We start from the raw sequence: 18,101 nt of genomic DNA, 5'->3' as shown, positions 1-18,101 counted from the left end.
GATTCAGCCAAGCCTACCGGAGCTCCTCTCAGCATTTGACCCATCTAACAAGATGTATTTCGTGAGTACATACCATGTTTCCCCGAAAATAAGACTGGATTTTATATTAATTTTTGCTCCAAAAGACACATTAGAGCGTATTTTCAGGGGATGTCTTATTTTTTCATGTACAATCTACATTTATTCAAGTACAGTCATGTCATCTTCTTCTGGAACATCGTCATAACGTACTAAATGTGTCCATCTGGCTGACGATCCTAACCGGGGCTTATTTTCGGGGAAACACAGTAGATATTCTTTGCTCTGAACCAGGGTGTCTCAGCGTGGCTCTGTGACACTGGGGGGCTGGCCCGTGTTGAGCCGCCTCCCTGGTTTCTACTCCCACCCGGTGTCAGCAGCCTGTTCCACACCCTTCCTCAGTTGTGACTGCCAGATATTGCTAAGTGGTCCCTGAGAAACAAAACTGCCCCAATGGGGAACCAGTGTCTGTCCTAAACTTTCAGTGATGTTGGAAATGCTCTGTACTGTCTATTATGGTAGCTGGTCACTACATGAAGCTATTAAGCACTTGACCTGCAACAAGTATAGGTGAGGAACAGAATTCTTTAATTTTATTTAAATCCTGCATATACTCTGAAGGCAAAATGCTTCAGCCTGAAAAACTGAAGAGGTATTTGATTTCTTTGTTTGAAATCATTTGTGATGTTGACAGACAATGAAAATTTGGAGAAAAGGGTTATTTAAATAAAAAGTCCTATTTCCAAACATTCAATGTTCATTCTGACTAGACATTTGTTAAATTATAAGGTGAAGTCAAAGATTATATCTTAGAAATTGAAATCCCCTTTAGAGAGAAAAGTGATAAATTATTTCTGCATGACAGCCTTAAATGAAAATATAATGCTAAAAAGGTGCTCTAAGTGAATTTGGTAAGTGATTTCTAGAAAGGTAAAAAAAAATTGAAAGGCAAAGTCAAACAAGGATTGAAAGAAAACATTTATTGAATCAATAATTTCTTTTTAATATCTACAAGCCAACACTGAACTCTATTTAAGAATGAACACAATGTACAAAAAAAGTATGCTTATATTATAAAAATATGTCAATTTTATCTTTTGGGTGCTGAGCAGAAGTCATTTTAAACAAAATCAAGGCAAACTTGCTCTCTAGAACTGCTCTAATTTAATCCCGAGTGGAAGCTGACACATCCCTGTGGAGGCAGGTGCTGGGCCCACTCGCCCAGCAGCACAAAGACCCAGAGAAGAACCTGTGTCATTAGACCTTCATTCACTTTCCCTTGCTTAACAGTTACAAGCATGTATTTCAGCAAAGTTATTAACAGTCAATCCTACTTAATTAGCTTCAATTTTAAAATGAGATACATTGCTCTGGGGACCAATTGACCTCCTGAGAGTTACAATCCCACTTAGGAACGTGGGAAAGCTGCCTCCTACTCAGATATCTTCAAGCTGTCCTAGAAAATTTGTGCCCAAAGTTCTATCTTAGAATTTCTGGTACTCTTGAATGTACGGCACCTTCCTTGGCATGTCCTTGTACAGAGTGTGGCCACTATGCCAGGAAGTCAGTGGTGGCCCTGTGCTTACCATGGGGACATGCCCACGGGAGTAGTTGGTCCTTGAAGAAGCAGAAAAGATAGCGATTGGAAAAAAGTAAAATCAAATTATGTGCTGGGGAAAAGTGACCCTGGCTTCCCTGTATTGTAGTTCCAGGAGTCAGATGACAACTATAAAAACTGTACGTATTTTAAAAGTCAAAATAAAAGTAGGCTACATGGCACCCGAGTTGCCAATGCAGGAAATCAAGTCCGTCTTTTCTGGAGTTGGTGCACAGCAGTGCCCCTGCAGGACAGCTGCACAAGGGATAAATGACACCAGGTGACTAGAAGTTACTATACGAACTGCAAGATGCCTGTTGTGATTAGTAGGCATACGTTTCCCTTGACACGATTCTGCTTGACACACCTACAAAGGCTCAAAGCACAAGGACTGAGTAATCAATATCGTGCCTCGCCCCCCCGTCCCGGGTACATTAAAAGAATTGGGGGAGCAATGCTTTTATGTTTTGCCTACACACACCCAGTATTTATTCAGTTACCTATTTCATAAAAACCTGGGACTAAGGTGAGGGGAAAGGGATAACAAAAGAAAACAATCACTTTCAATTGCCTAATTCCTTAGCACTAAGTTTTCAATTAATTAAGCCCCATTTGCTGCAGGAAATGTTAATTCTACCAAATGTCGTTAGACAAGGCTGGATGGGACAGAGACAGTGGTTTGCATTCTTGTTAAACTGTAAATCCTAACTGGCTTATGGGGAAGGAAAAGCATTTATAGAAATTTGTAAGAATAAACATTTTGGAACCTAAGAAACGTCCCATAGAGGTGGGACGATTCAGCCGGGTCAGTATTTTCCACTGCCCCGAAATATGCAAAGTATGGAAAGGCCACTGCGTCTGCAGGTAGGAGGACAGGCCAGAAGCTCACCACACTGCTCCTGGAAACTGGGCACCATAATATGAAACATAAAATGAAAACAAGTAAAAACGAAGGAATACAAAAGATATAAACAGCTACTAAGATGCCCAGAGCCAGACGGGAGGAGGGTGTTACCACAACACTCAGATACAGCCACACCTGCTTACAATCACAGGTCCTTGCTCTCAAAATAAATATATTGAACATTTACAACAGAAGGAATGCAAACTTTTCTTTTTATTGTAATTCTAACTAAATAGACCAAAAAGTCATACTTCTAAAATAAGCTACAAGTTACCTTTTTTGTGAAACTGATGTGACCTGGTGCCACAGCTAACCTTTCTCTAATAGCAGCAGTATCATCAGCCCGTGGGCTCCCATACGAAGCAACTTCTTAAAGCATGCAGACATCTATTCTGCTGAAGTTTCAAATGATCGTTGTGCTTATGGGTCTCATACCTTCCAAAATATACATAAATGGTGACGAAATAACAGATAGCAGATCCTTACCAATAAAATCATAAGGCAGAGGGTTGGCGGTGAAGAGATGTTTAAAATGGAAAAGAAAATGCAAAACAGTGCTAGCATTCACAAAAAAGATCATGCTACGACCAGATCCATATTGATAAAAACTGGGATTGCGGCCACAATCTACAGCACTGCCGTGAGTCCACAGCCACGTGTGTCAGCTGGAGGAAACGCAGGAGTCACCTGACAGCAGCTGCTTCGGAGCAGGACAGTGATGTCACAACAGGATGAACGCGATGCCATCACACTTCTTTGTTGTAATTGAAAAGAAAAGAAAAGCAGTCACGACAAAAAAAAAATTGAAGACTAGTGGAAAGAGAAAACACAGAAATTCACAATGACCTACAAAACCAAAAGAAAAACCAAATTAGTTTTACACTTGTAGGAGTTCATCCTTCTAAAAGGTGATAATTAAAACTTTATCAATAAATATAAAATTACTTCACTAAACATGGGCTCCCACACAGTATAAATAATCAAAATAGTAACTACACTGTTTGAAAGACACACAAATGGCACTTTGTCACCAGATTCTCAGGCCTCCTCCCCAACCAGATGTCTTAAAGTATTTCAAGTTTTCATAAGAGTCACCTAAAACTAATATTCAAGCTGCAGTAATACTGGGACTATCACTTAAAATACCCAGCCAAGGAAAATATTTTTGCTTTTTGTTCACAATTTTTAAAAACCAGAAGAAAACCCCGGCGACCCCTAAACAACATGAGGGCACTGACCCCCGTAAGCTAACAGCGTACTGTCAACCTGACAATAGCAATTACCTCGTATTTGCATGTTGTATGTATTACTGTACATTGTCTTCTTATAAGGTAAGCTAGACAAAAGGCTATATTAAGACAGTCGTAAGGAAAAAAAAATTCACGTGTAAGTGGACCTGTACAGGCCAAACCCGTGTTGTTCCAGGGTCCCCTTATCTAGCTCTTAGCCCCCCGCTGTGCGGCCCAATCCACGTACTCACGGGAGGGGGGGCTATCCTGCCTTCGTATCCACGAGCTGCACGCTGGCCGGCATCCCGCCCCCGTAGCCTCCCTTGGACTGCATTTGGTTCTGAATGGAGCTAACCTAAAACAAGACAGAAACAGCAAATGGTGGGGTGAGTAATTAAAACTTTAGCCACAACTCCCTCATCCCCAAATACAAAACAAAATCATTTTTTGTAGTTCACAAGGTACTTGGTAACATTACCAAAAGTAGTCAAAAGTATACCAATCATACTCAACTTTCAGTTCCTCAATCTCAAGTATCTTCTTAATTTATAGACACCTCACATGTATGATCACCTCAAATACTTAAATAGAATCAGAAAACTAAGTGTAAGTACACCAGCAAAAAATAATTTTTAAAGGCCATGTGGTAAAATTTACATACTTGATACAGTCTGATAAACTAAGAGTCTGAGAATCCAAGGACCTGGACTGTAGTCCAGATTTATGAGTGTTGTAACTCTGGGTAAACTATCTTCTTTCAATATCTGGCTTCTTATCTGTAAAATGGTTAAAATGATAATCTCTTCTAACTACATTACTGGGGTATTTTCTTTCTTTGCTGAAACAAAGGCATATAAAGTTGTTTGCAAACTATGACGTGCTTTCTGTGTCATCATTATTCCAATCTTATTCATGTCCATTGGAAACAGAGAATAAGAAAATCAGGCTAGGTTGCTAGAAAAAGGACCCATGAGGCAGCTTTGGGGGGCTGAGCTAACCGCGAAGAATCAGCAGAGCAGTGGGTCTCACACACGGAATCCGCTCAGAGGGCCCTTTTACGACTGGGATGTGGGGACACCATCCATCCACATGAAATACAGCAGAAAACATGACACGCAAGGTGCTTTGGTGACCCTGAGTCAATATGTTTACAGAAAGCAGTAATACTTGTCTAAGTTATTGTTGGAGCAAGGCAGGTTTCAATACATTCTAATAGAAGAGAATAGATCCAAAAGGCTTTGAGAGAGAAAATACGACTGGCTCTTAAAACGGGCACACGTTTACCCATTTACTGAAAAACTTCCTGATGTGGAACCTCTAAGGCCTATGATTTTACATAATGTGTTGCTGTAGTCAAAAGACTACCTCAGAAGAGTGGGAGGTAACATGACTGAAATCTACCAGCCGGCCCCCTTATAAGGACATCTCAGTCTGAAGCAGCCGTGACCTGTGCCATCAGCCCAAATTCATTTGCTGCTCCTTTCTGGTAAATTGCATCATGTTTTGTACCACAAAGTTGGTTTCACCTTGGTACCAAATAATTCCCCACCTAATGTGACGTGTTAGCTCTTACAGATATTTCAGGCCTGTTTAAAAACGGCATCTTTGTATCTGTACATGAGCCCATGCAGATTCTTTTTCCTCCACGAATTAGTTCTTCAATTTGAAACTAAAAGACTTGGATTTTTTTCTAACCCTTCAGTGTTGAGCTTGAATGTACTGTGGTAACTGTGGACATACAATAGTTTACACAATAGGGCTCTATTATAAAAAGGGCCACAGAAACCTTTTCTATTGAGAAGTTAGTGTGAAAGGTAGTCCTGGGAAGAACCATGTATATGGGGGGAAAAGAAACTCCCAAGTCATCTGACCACCCAGGAGCCCGCGTAGCCTGGCTATTTCATGTGCATCCAGTCACGGCCTCATCCCCGCTGCTCAGTTCTTAGGATGGACAAACTTAAAAAAAAATATTTCTTTGGATAAACAGCATGTCTACTTGTGGTTTTGTCTTCTGTGCACTGTACCGCACAGAACAATTCTCTCTCAGAGTCAGGCTTCTACAAGTGAGAACTATCACTGGATCGCTCAGAAAACCGGGATTTCACAATCCTCGGCCTAACGACTTGGAGCTCTGGGGGGAGGGGCTGTGAGAGCCACGACAACAACTAATACAGGCCGTGACTATGAAGAGCCCTTATTTGGGTCTAAACAGCTAGACTACTTCATAAAAAGTCCACATCACTACGCAGAGAAAGCTGCATGGAGGCTGCAGGGTAGAACCTCCACTGAGGGCCTGTGTGGCTCCTGCATCTCAGCGGAAGAGCTCAGAGACATGGCAGCACTGCAAGCAAGGACCAGTCCTAAGTTCTACCTATGTCGATGGAAGAGTCACACACGAATGCCAGTGGGACTCTGAAAGGAAATTCTGAGATGTGTATAAACAAGATTTTAAAAGTTAAATACCATGAACTAAAATGTTCATTTGTCCTATATAGATATTCCTAAAACCTAAAGATACTTGTTGATGAGAAAGATTAAAATTCAACATATATAACAAATTTGAAACCATTCACTCTATTTATATTAACCGTAGTAACACAGGTCATAGGGTCCCATTTAGTCTTTTCAGCAAAGCTACTGAATTACATTTTGACAGCAACCTGACAACCTCTTACATTTCCACAAAAAGCAGTTGAATAAAACAAAGTATTTTTCCTACAGATTTAAAACAAACAAGCCGTTTCCTTTCACAGAAAGTAGAAATGTCCTTCCTTTGCTTACCTAGTAACTGAAGTTTGCCGTATCCAGGATACCCACCTACCTATGTTAAGTCTTTTCTCTTGTTAAGTCTTTTTTGTTAACACCATCCAGTGAGTATACAAGGGATCATAATTTTGTGTTTATAAAAAGCCTTGTGATTTTCTGGTTCTAAACACTTTGGGCTCATTTAAACACATCGGTTTACTACAGCTATAGGGCAGAGCCCTAACAAAAACCCTCATTTGGTGGGGCTTCTATTATACTGCACTGTTTTTCTCTTAGACAAAAATTAAGGAATAAAAGAGTTCAGCTAAATAAGTCTTTTCTGAAATTCACTGAAACCGCTACAAAAGACAGCAGATAAGATCCCTTTTTTCTTATTTCTCGTCCTACATATCTTACTGCTAAATCCTTTAAAGTATTTATTGAGGAGAAAGGTAGCTGTGAAGAGTTTAGTACCAGAAATACAAACAAATGCATTACTTGGCAAATTAGATGAGAAATTAATTTTTCATTATTCATTTTCTCTCTTCTATCTCACATTATTTATATTCGATGTCTACAAATTCACTTAGCACAGTGTAATCACCAAAAACGTGTGTCCCTGTCACACAGAGGCCTCGTGCACATGTCCCACCGACATACTTACTGAATTCATCCCACTGAACAGGTCCCCTGATCCCACGTGGGCCGTGTGCACAAAGTTTGTGGGCTCACCAATCATGCTTCTGTCAATCCGCCGGCGCCTTTTCTAAAATACAAGCACAACATGTTGAGAAAATGGTCTTAACAGGAAACTTACTCTGATGTATATACAATGGATGAATGATTTTGTTTAATAATATAATAAATTTGCCCATGACACAGAAATACCTAGAATTTTATGGTAAAATCTCCAAGAGAATATATGCACACACACACAAAAATGATTGGTAAAGGTTATTATTCAGAACTTAAAACATTATTTGGTCTAGCTTTGGCCATCAACATGTTAGTATAATAACCATTTGTTTTATTCTTTTAAAAAAATGAGACATGTAAATTTATCATCAGTAATCATTATTGTTAGCAAAGAATACATTGTGACTCGAGTAGAACACTGATTTGTAACATCAGTTCTCAGTGATGTTAAAAGTCACAAGTTTTCCATGACTAGGTACTGTGACCTAACTGGGAGAGAGAGGGCGCTGGCACCATCATCTAAGAGCAGCTCAGCGTATCCCCGTTTGCTTCCCTCTTAACAGTATACTTCTGAAATTGCAGGTTGCCTCGAAACTAAGACAAGTTATGTATGAACTTGTTGGATTAGGCTGTCTTTGAACATAATATTTTGTTTGCGTCTCCTGAAATGTTGGCATGCTCTTGATAAATCCTCAAACCTTAACAAGACAGACCCAGGTGACAGCTCCTTAGGATTAGAACATGATTTTCTACACAGTCACAAAAGCAGAAAGTTCACGCGTTAACTTTAGAAGCCAGTAGACATTATTTTACTGTCATCTAGCTTTTGTTGCTGCAGATTGGAATCCCAAAATGGTGTCTGCAGGACGGCAGGCTTTGCGAAGGCTGATGTGCAGAGGGGGCCACCTGGATCAGCGAGAGGCACCCCAAACGGGCCAGGGCGTATTTCAAAGAGTAAGATCCACTCTCAGGCCTCTGGGAGTCCAGACCACCCTTCACCCAGGGAGCACACAGAGCGACTTCTAAGCGTTCTAAATCTGCATAGTTCCCTTAGGAGGGAGTGTTTGGGGCTTAGCAGAAGGCTCCAGGAGGCCTCTCCATGTCACTGATTATTCTAATCTCTGAGTTACTGCAGGAAGATGCTGGGAGAGAAGAGTCACCATGGTGCTCTCGGGCCACCACCCATCTCACCCCAAAATGTTTCTGAAAGAATTAATGGATAGGACTGTGAATCAATATGCTTGTGAAAGGGGTACTCTACACATTCATAACTAATAAATATTACAAACATCCTCAGTCCTAAGGAAGGAGGTTCAAATGCGGATAACTGATTTAAAAGACTACTCTCACACTGCAAAGCAAGGGACGGGAAGAATTCAACTTACATCATAATGATTATGTTTGGTAATTAATTTATAAATCTGAAAATAGTGAATATTTTTTAAATTGAACTTTACTGAGTTGGGAGTCAAACTTTCCCTTTAGTATTAAGTTTCTTCATACCCTCTGATTTCACTTTGATTTTAGGAAATAAAAGTGGGAGCTTTCAGCCCTTCCCTCCATAAGGCTTGAAGGAGCACAGCTCTTAAAGGGGAACGATCAAATTGGTTTTAAAAGACAGCTCCATGTCAGCTACCAGAGGAAAGTGGGCTGGAAGGGGCCAAAAGAAGTTGTAATGCTGGCAAGGAAATTACTCAGATGCAACTAACAGCAAAGACGGAAAGAGGAGGATAGATTCAAGAGGTGTTCAGTGGATAAAATCAACAGCATCTGGTTGTTGGATTGGATGTGGGAACTGAGGGAGCGAGGTAGAACTCGAGAGATGCACAGATTTCAGATCTGAAAAGCACGTGCCCAGTCCACTGGGGAGCTAATCCTCGAGGAGGGGTAGGCTCAGGGAGATGACAGATGCTGTCAATCTGCGGTACCAGCGAGACATCCAAGTGAACGTATCAAGAGGGCAAGTGGATATATGGAAATAGGATTCTGAAAGAGGCTACAGTGAAGAAACTAAGGGTCACCACCATAATAAAGCTGTTTATAATAACGCTAATGAGACTTCCTCAGGGAAAAAGTGCACAGACGAACCTAACTAAGGTTGGGTGGAAGGAAATAAACAAAGGAGGCCAAAAAGAAACATCCTGAAGTTACAGAGAAACTCAGGGATGTCTCTTGAAAATATCACGGAGGGAGCAGGCAACACAGCTGAAACCAGTGAGGGTCAGTGGGACCCAGACGTGTGCCCTGGACGCAGCAGGCCCTCCGGGGGCAGTGCCCATGCAGCACTAGGAGTGACGGCACTAAAGGGGTTCAGGGGTGTCCAGGTGGGAAACGGGGTCTCAGACCCGGGCAGGGAGAAGGGGAAATAAGGACAGTCTGAATTTGTTCCTGTGAAGATGAGAAAGACTTGATTATGCTTAATTTCTGATGAGAAAGATCCAGTAAAAGAGAGACTGAAGGTAAAGAAAACTGGAGGATACGGTTACAGAGAAGGTGGGAGGGACGGGACCCAGACAGGCCAAGGTGTCCTCTGAACTTCAGTTATAACGTCCTTAACGAATCAAGCCTAGATTCCAAGTATAATTAAATATTTTAAAATATAAAAATGTACTATTTCTTAGGCACATGTAGACTTTTGCAGAATGCTGCTTTTTTGGTGTGCTGTATTAAGACTACAAGAGAGACAAGATTTAAATCTTGGGCAAACAAGGGGAATTCCAGAGGCGCCTCTGCAAAGAAAAACAGGAAGTAGTGCTCTCGGCTCTGACGTGTGCTGTTGTCAGGAGCAGAGTCGCTGCTTGTCCTGGAAACACTTTATTTTTCACAGGGAGCTCTATTAAGACTCAACCATCTGAACAATTCTTGCCATCCTTAAAATATTAACTCTGACTCTGCATAAGACCAAGAACTAGAGGTTCAGAATGAGTAGCTGTGTTAGGGTGGAGGGTTACGTGACATTTCTACATAAGTACTTGCCATCACAGTAAAATCATTATTAAAGATAATGAGCTAATAACCTGGAGTAGATGCAAGTAGGAAAGGAAATAAAGTGCCACTGTGTCAACACTTTTGCGTCCCAATGCGAAAAGACCAACTATAAAAGCACACTTAGGGACAATGGGGAAATTTAAAAAACTGTAGATTACATGATAATGAAGAACTTTTTAAATATACTTTGAGGAGTGGGAATAATACTGTAGTTATCTTTAAAAAAAGGCTCTTGCTCAGCAATGAAAAGAAATGAACTATGGATATACACACTACAACATGAAGGAGTCTCAAAATAATTATGCTGAGAAGAAATGGCACAACATAGGTACATACTATATATACTTCCATTTACATAAGGTTACAGAAAATGCAAACTGATCTATGGTCACAGAAAGCAGACCAGTGGTTGTTTAGGGAAGTAGATGAGGGGTGAGCAAGAGGGATCACAGACACCTGAGAACTTTGGGGGAAGATGGATATAGTTACTATCTTGGTTGTGGCAGTGGCTTCGTGGACATATGTCCAAACTTATCAAATTGTACTCTTTAAATATGGGCTATTTAATGCATGTCAATGTCTACCCACTAGGCTGTACACCTGAAACTAATACAATATCGAATGTCAACTAATTTAAAACAAAAACGGGCTGTTTAAACCTTAGAGATACATACTGAAATATTTTTGGGTAAAACATGATGTCTAGAACATGCTTTAAATTCTCCAGCGTGGGTGTAGGTGAGACAAGACAGCCCCCCACTGATAATAACTGCTGCAGTAGGCGCTACATACATGGGTTGGGGGGGTTTCTCTTCCCTCTATTTGTGTATATTTGATAATTTTCCTAATAAGTTTAACAGATGTGTTCATTCATTTAGTTTCCTCCTACTCTTATAACTTTACAAAAAAAGTACGTATTGTGTACTAGTAAAAATTATGTAATACAAGTATGAATAATAAATGCTTAATTTTGTATCTGTTTTCCATCAGAACTTAATATCGTCCTCATTCTTTGTTGCTTTACAATTCTAAAACTGTTCCCTACCCACTTCCTGTCTTCCTCCCAAAACTATTAGAAGATATATTCTAAGGTTTTTAAAAATATACTACATAGCTACCTAGTAACATATCTAACTATAATATCAATTTAGTTTAACATGTTATTCACATGTATCATTCATGCACTCATATTACATGCTCTTTCTTTAAAAATAAAACAAAATGGATTAAATCGTAAGGTCTAGTGGCAAGGTCAGTTCCGCCCTCCTCGTGTCAGCTTTAGTCTCAGGTTGGTGGCAACAGAGTTGCAGCAAGTCCAGCCCTTCCGTGTGCAATGATACACAGAGGAACAGCCCTTTATTAAAAATAAGGCAAATTTCCCGTGAGGTCTCCACAGAACTTCCTCTGGCATCTGAGTTCTGTGCCCTTAACTAACCCTCTCACACACAGGATGTCTCACTTGGGCCAAGCTCTTGAACCCACTCACTGCTCAGGGAGAGGAGACTCCCATGAAAGGCACAGAGCCGCCTCCGGGATCCCCACGGCACGTGGGGCCACTGCTCAAATAGCATGTCCTACACAACAGGAGGGGCAGAGTGGATGCTGTGGTGACAGTGATAATGTCCATCAAGGCAACTACAAGGAAATGTAAAGAGTCTGTCTGTCTGTCTGTCTAGGAGGGCGCAGCTCACAGTGGCCCCTGCGGGGATCGAACCAGCAGCCTTGCTGCTAAACTAGCACCATGCTCTAACCAACTGAGATAACCAGCCACCCCTGAGGCATCTATTTTTAAAACTTGGAATATAAAATTCAGAGAAAGGATTACTCTATGATTATTCTTCTGACAGACACTCTCTGGTTTCCCACTAATCTCTCTGCTTTTGTTTATCTTGTATAAGCTGGTGTTTTCCAGGATATTCTAGGTTCCTTTTCTTCTCTTGTGTCTTCACTTTATTAACTCTATGCTGATGACTGATAAATCTATTTTCTCTTTTCTGGGCTTTAGACTATACGTTCAGCTGCTTACCAGACACCTCCATGGGAATGCTCAGAAAATACTTAAATTTCCAATGTCCAAAACTGAACACACAACCTTACTTCTGTAACCCTCCTCCTCTGCATTTCCATTTGGTAAACGCTCCCCCTGTTCTTCAAGCCAGATTTGAGGGCTCTCCCTCACTCCTCCCCCCTCAGCCGTCACAGGGACTCAGCATCAGTCACGCCCTGTGGGTTCTGCCCTTCATCCTGCCATCGCCCTGTCACCGCCACAGCCTTATTTCAAGTCCCTCCCGCCATCACCCAGGTCGCTGCAGTAGCCCCCCAACTTATTACTTCCACTTTTACAACCTTTCACCTCCTCCCTACACTCTTCACCCTCTATCTAGATACACCTTTCTGAAGCAAAACTGATCACGTCACTCACCCATTTAAAAACTCTGAATGGCTCCCCCAAAACTTTGGTGATAAGTTTAAAACTCCACAGCCTATGAAGTCCTGTTTCTCTCTCCCACCTCGTCTGGAACTTCCTTCCCTGCATTCTGAGCTTTCATCTGCTACTTGCAGTTCCCTAAATACACTCTCACTTCTGTGCCCTCTGCCTGGAAGACTCTTTGCTGCTGCTCCGTCCTCTGCTTACGACAGGCCGTCCTTTACACCTCTGGTCTGGGGTTAGGTCCCTCTGTGCTCCCAGAGTGCCCGTGTTCACCTCCACCAAAGTAACATTGCCCACTGGATGGAAGATACACTCCTATACAGAGAGGACATGGAAAATGTGAGTCCACAAGGGCCCGTGCCATATCTGGCACACAGCAACTCACCAACAAACTTTTTGAATGAATAAATTTATGAATGTATAAACATGCCATTCACTTAAATAGTTTTTAAGGTGGTATATTTCACACACATTTTTTTGTAGCAATATAAGTACTTCCCCTTCCTCACATTTCTAGAATAGTGACCAAGTAAAACTTCTAGAAAAACAGTGATTGCCTGATCACTTAGAAGTTAGAACTTCCTCTAATACTAGTGTCTGGAAGGCTCAGTGTGCAAATACTTGCCACTGAGGAGCAAATTCAGGCCAGGTCCCGAGGGAACCGGGAGACCTGAGGTACGAGCATAGGTGGTACAGCCTGAGGTAGTTCTAGAAAGGGCAGAGCGGATGAAGAAGGAAAGGCCTGGCATTCAGGGAGGGCCCCCGAGATGGTACTTTCGGGCTGTAAAACAGCAATCTCATATACCAGTGTGGCCTAAGTTAATGAAAGGCTGAAATAGAAAGATATGCTACTGACTTAACTATGTGACCTGGAGAAAGTCCGTTAGTTGTAAACACTGAATCTCCCCACTGTGAATTATATCAAATAACCCACGATTTCCAGGTTGTGTCGAGCATCCAGCAAACGCCCAGGGGCTCCTCAGGACAGTTTCAATTTGAGGGAAACACAATGACACAGCATATGCAATGGTACCCTGTGAGCTACTAACTTGAGATAACTCCAGATTTCAACATTACAGCACTCTTCAACGGTGTATCTTTGCAAAGCAGGTTTCAGTGGTGGTTCTGAAAAAAAGTCCAGGAACTATACAGAAGTCCATAAGGAATTGGAGAAGAGGGTGGTGGTATTCATTCTATGTTATGCCTACCAGGCACACACATCTCGTGAGTATTCATAATTCTTTAAGAATGAAGTAAAATAACTTTCTTTTAATTTATGTGTATTATTTTTTTAATGGTGACTAAGTTATTAGGGCATATAAACGTAATAGGTCGCTTACACCAAACTAGTTAAATAAATCAGTAAAGTATTTCTCTTGGTCAAGGGGTACCATGAAAAAAATTACTGAAGTGTTTAGGGCACCAAAACCAGAAAGCTTGGGTCTCTGAAATAAACTAAGTTAATTTTTTGAAATACTGACATTGTAACTACTATGTACGAGGTATTTCTAAAACAAAGTAATTTTTTCTATGATGCACTGACAGTGATTCCATGAGTATACAAGCTGCTTTCAAGTTGCTTCCTATTATCCATCCAGTTCACGTGACAGAATAAAAGACTAACGAAAGCTCTGATAATACAGAGCTTTGAACAATGAGGGGGTTAGGGGCGCTGACTGCCGGAGTACTTGAAAATCCTCATACAACTTAAGTCGACCCTTGGTTTCCCAACCACCAGTTGACCCTTAAACAACGCAGGTTTGAACTGCGTCAGTCGACTGAAATAACCTGGCATTTAAGTGGACCCCACAGTTCAAACCTGTGTTGTTCAAGGCTCAACTGTACAAACATGAATTTGATCTTCTTTGTAGTAAGGAAAAGTGGGTCTTCACTCACACAAGAAAATGAAAGCAATACTTTCCATGGCAGTAATGTCAACAAACTACATGAAATGTCCTTACCCCAAACCTCTTCCCACTTGGCAATGGCCGGTTCATTCCTTAAGACCCAACTCAAACATAACCTCCTGCATTCAGAGAACAAGGCTTATCTTTCATTGGCAGCATTAAAGCACCTCATTGTAACTATCTACTTAGTTTGAGTTTCCTATCACACCAGGAGTTCTTCTCTGACCATAGCTGTGCCTGACACGTTAGACAATAAACGGCTGCTGAATGAATAAAAGGCTTTTAAAGGAACAATGTCAGCTCAGTTCTCTAAAAACTGTCGTATTGAATATTATGACCAAATTCAAGAACCTATTATATGTCAAATATGTTAAAAAAAAGAAGAAGAAAAAAGGCAATTCTAGTGAAGCTTATATTTCTGCACAAGCTTAAATAAACAGATGCTAATTACCCACCATATTTTGCCATGTATAATGCATACTTTTTTGCCCAAATTTGTAAGGGAAAAATACAGGTACGCATTATACATGGGTAATACTAATTCCATAGCTATATAAATGTTTTTAATTATTTCATTTATGCTTATGAGGTAAAAATGTAACTCTAATAGTCAATAACAATATCCATATGCAAAATAATACCCCGAAATACAATCATCAGTTTTGTTGAACTTATGACGAACTTCTTGGTGTTGCAAACAGAGTAAATTTGTTACCAGTACATAAAATCTCTTGCATCTTGTATCTGTTCTTGTGTTTTGTAATTATTTGTTACATAAAATTTCTTGTATCATAATATATTAAAAAATAAATGCTAAAATTCCTTTATAATACAAAAAACAAGTACCTAAATGTAAACAAATAAAAATTTAAATTAAAGAAAAACAAAAGATTTTTTTTACCTGAAAGTTTGGGCCAGAAACATGGGTGCACATTATACACGGAAGCACATTATACATGGCAAAATACAGTAGTAACAGGAAAACACAAACATATAAATCTCACTGGTAAAGGTACATATATGTATAGATAATTTCAGAATACTCTAATATAATGGTGGTGGGTAAATCAATAAATTTATACTTATAAATTTATAAATCTAATATGCAGGCTAAAAGACAAAAGTAGTAAAAGTAACTATAACTACAATAACTTGTTAATGGATACAAAGACATCAAAAACAAAAAATGGAAGAGTAAAAATATAGCTTTAGTATGCTTTCAAACTTAAGTTGTCAGCAGCTTAAAATAGATTGTTATGTAAATATGTTTTATATAAGTCTCATGGTAACCAAAGAAAACACCTATACAGACACACAAAGGATAAAGAGAAGGAATGCAAGCATACTACCATAGAAAATTGTCAAATCACAAAGGAAAAAACAAAGAACAAAGGGATTATAAAACAAAAAGAAAAAAAATAACAAAATGGCAAAGTAAGTCCATACCTATCAATAATTAAATGTAAATGGACTAAATTATCTAATCAAAGACATACAGAGTGGTTAAATGGGTAAGGAAAATAAGACCCAACTATATGCTGCCTGTAGAGATTCACTTCAATTTTAAGGACCCACGCAGATTGAAGGTGAAAGAATGGAAGAAGATATTCCATGCAAACGGAAACCAAAAGAAAGTGGAGGAAGCTATACTTATAACAGACAAAATAAACTTGAAGACAAAGACTGTAACGACAGAGGTCATTATATAATAATAAAGGGCTCAATCCAACAAGAGGATATAACATTTGTAAATATTTATGCACCCATCAAGGAGCACTTAAATATAAAAGCAACTATTAACAGGCCTAAAGGGAGAAATAGACAGTAAGACAATAAAGCAGGGGACTTCAATACCCCACTTTCAAGAACAGATAGATCATCCAGGCAGAAAATCAATAAGGAAACTTTGGGCTTAAATGATATGTTAGATCAGATAACCTTAACAGACATTTACGGAACATTCCATCCAATAGCAGCAGAACACACAATGTCCTCCAGCGCAAATGGAATATTTTCCAGGACAGACCACACATTAGGCCACAACTCAAATCTTAAATTTAAGAAGAATGAAATCACATCAAATATCTTTCCTGACCACAGTGGTATGAAAATAGAAATCAGTTACAAGAAGAAATGTGGAAAAGTCACAAACGTGAAGCTTAAACAACTTTCTACTGAACCAATGGATCAAAAAGAAAAATGAAAAAAACACCTGGAGACACATGAAAATGGATATAAAACAGACTGAAACTTACAGGATGCAGCAAAAGCAGTTTTAAGAAAAGTTTATAGTGATAAATGCCTACATTAACAACAACAAAAAAAGCTAAAGAAAAAAAAAACCTGTAACGTTATACCACAAGAACCAAAAAAGAACAAACTAAGCCCAAAGTTAGTAGAAGGAAGAAATAACAAAGATCAGAGGAAAAAATAAATATAACAGGACTAAAAAGTCAAAGGAAAAGATCAATGAAACTAAGAGCTATTTTTTGAAAGAATAAACAAAATAGGTAAACCCGAGCTAGACTAAGAAAATTAGAAAGAGAAATTACAACTGATACCATAGAAACACAAAGGATCATAAGAGACTACTATGAACAATTATACACCAAAAATTGGACAACCCAGAAGAAATGGGCAAATTCCTAGAAACTTACAGCCTATCAAGACTAAATGATGAAGAAACAGAAAATCTGAACAGACCAATAATGAGTAAGATTTAATCAGTAATCAAAAACCTCCCAGCAAACAAAAACACAAGACCAGTTGGCTTCACTGGCGAATTCTGTTATAACAAACATGTTAAAAAGAATTAACATCTATCCTTCTCAAACTCGCCAAAAAACTAAAAGAGAACACTCCCAAACTCAATTTTACAACATTATCCTGATACCAAAAGCAGACAAGGGCCCCACAAGAAAAGAATATTAGAGGCCAATAACCTTGTTAAACATAGATGCAAAAATTTTCAACAAAATACTAGGAAACTGAATTCAACAATACATTAAAAGGATCATACAGGGATGCAACAATGGTTCAACATTTACAAATCACAAAATGTGGTATATCACACATTAACAAAATGAAGAATAAAAAATCATATGATCATTTCAAGTGAAGAAACAGCATCTGACAAAATTCAACATCCATTCATGACAAAAATGCTCAACAAACTGGGTATAGAGGGACCTTACCTCAACATAATAAAGGCCATATGTGACAAAACCACTGGAAACATCATACTCAATAGTAGGAAGTTTAAAGCTTTTCCTCTAAGATCAGGAACAAGACCAGGATGCCCACTCTCACCACTTTTATGCAGCATAGTACTGAAGGCCTAGCCAGAGCAATTAGGCAAGAAAAATATAAAGTATCCAAATGGAAAAAGGAAAACTATTTGCATTTCACATGATCTTATACATATAAAACTAAAGACTCCATCAAAAAAAGTTAGAATGAACTGAAATTGAAGTATAAAACTGAAGAATACACACATAAATGGAAAGGTATCAACTTGTTCAAGGATTGGAATAATATTGTTAAAATGTCCGTACTACCCAAAGCAAGCAATCTACAGATTCTATGC

The 18,101-nt window shown here is 39.4% G+C and overlaps 1 protein-coding gene across 9 annotated transcripts in view; it reads right to left on the bottom strand.

Annotated features, from left to right (window-relative positions):
* Positions 1-978: 978 nt before the first annotated feature.
* CDC42SE2 (CDC42 small effector 2) overlaps positions 979-18,101 on the bottom strand; it is a 107,219-nt gene continuing 90,096 nt past the window's right edge. For 3 of the 9 annotated variants that reach the window (XM_019756133.2, XM_074313466.1, XM_074313470.1), the window contains 3 exons: positions 7,158-7,259; positions 4,000-4,103; positions 979-3,365 (listed from right to left, as the gene is read on the bottom strand). In XM_019756133.2, the coding sequence (XP_019611692.1) occupies positions 4,011-4,103; positions 7,158-7,259 (195 nt within the window). In that variant the 3' untranslated portion in view covers positions 979-3,365; positions 4,000-4,010. Of the gene's footprint in view, positions 3,366-3,995; positions 4,104-7,157; positions 7,260-18,101 lie in introns of those variants that run through there. The other 6 variants (XM_074313468.1, XM_074313472.1, XM_074313471.1 and 3 more) reach the window with 5 other exon arrangements.

Source organism: Rhinolophus sinicus, linkage group LG10 (assembly GCF_036562045.2).
Source record: "Rhinolophus sinicus isolate RSC01 linkage group LG10, ASM3656204v1, whole genome shotgun sequence".
In the NCBI taxonomy this organism is placed as follows: Eukaryota; Metazoa; Chordata; class Mammalia; order Chiroptera; family Rhinolophidae; genus Rhinolophus; species Rhinolophus sinicus.
The sequence above is the reverse complement of the archived record's forward strand: the minus strand, read 5'-3'. Positions and strand labels throughout refer to the sequence as shown.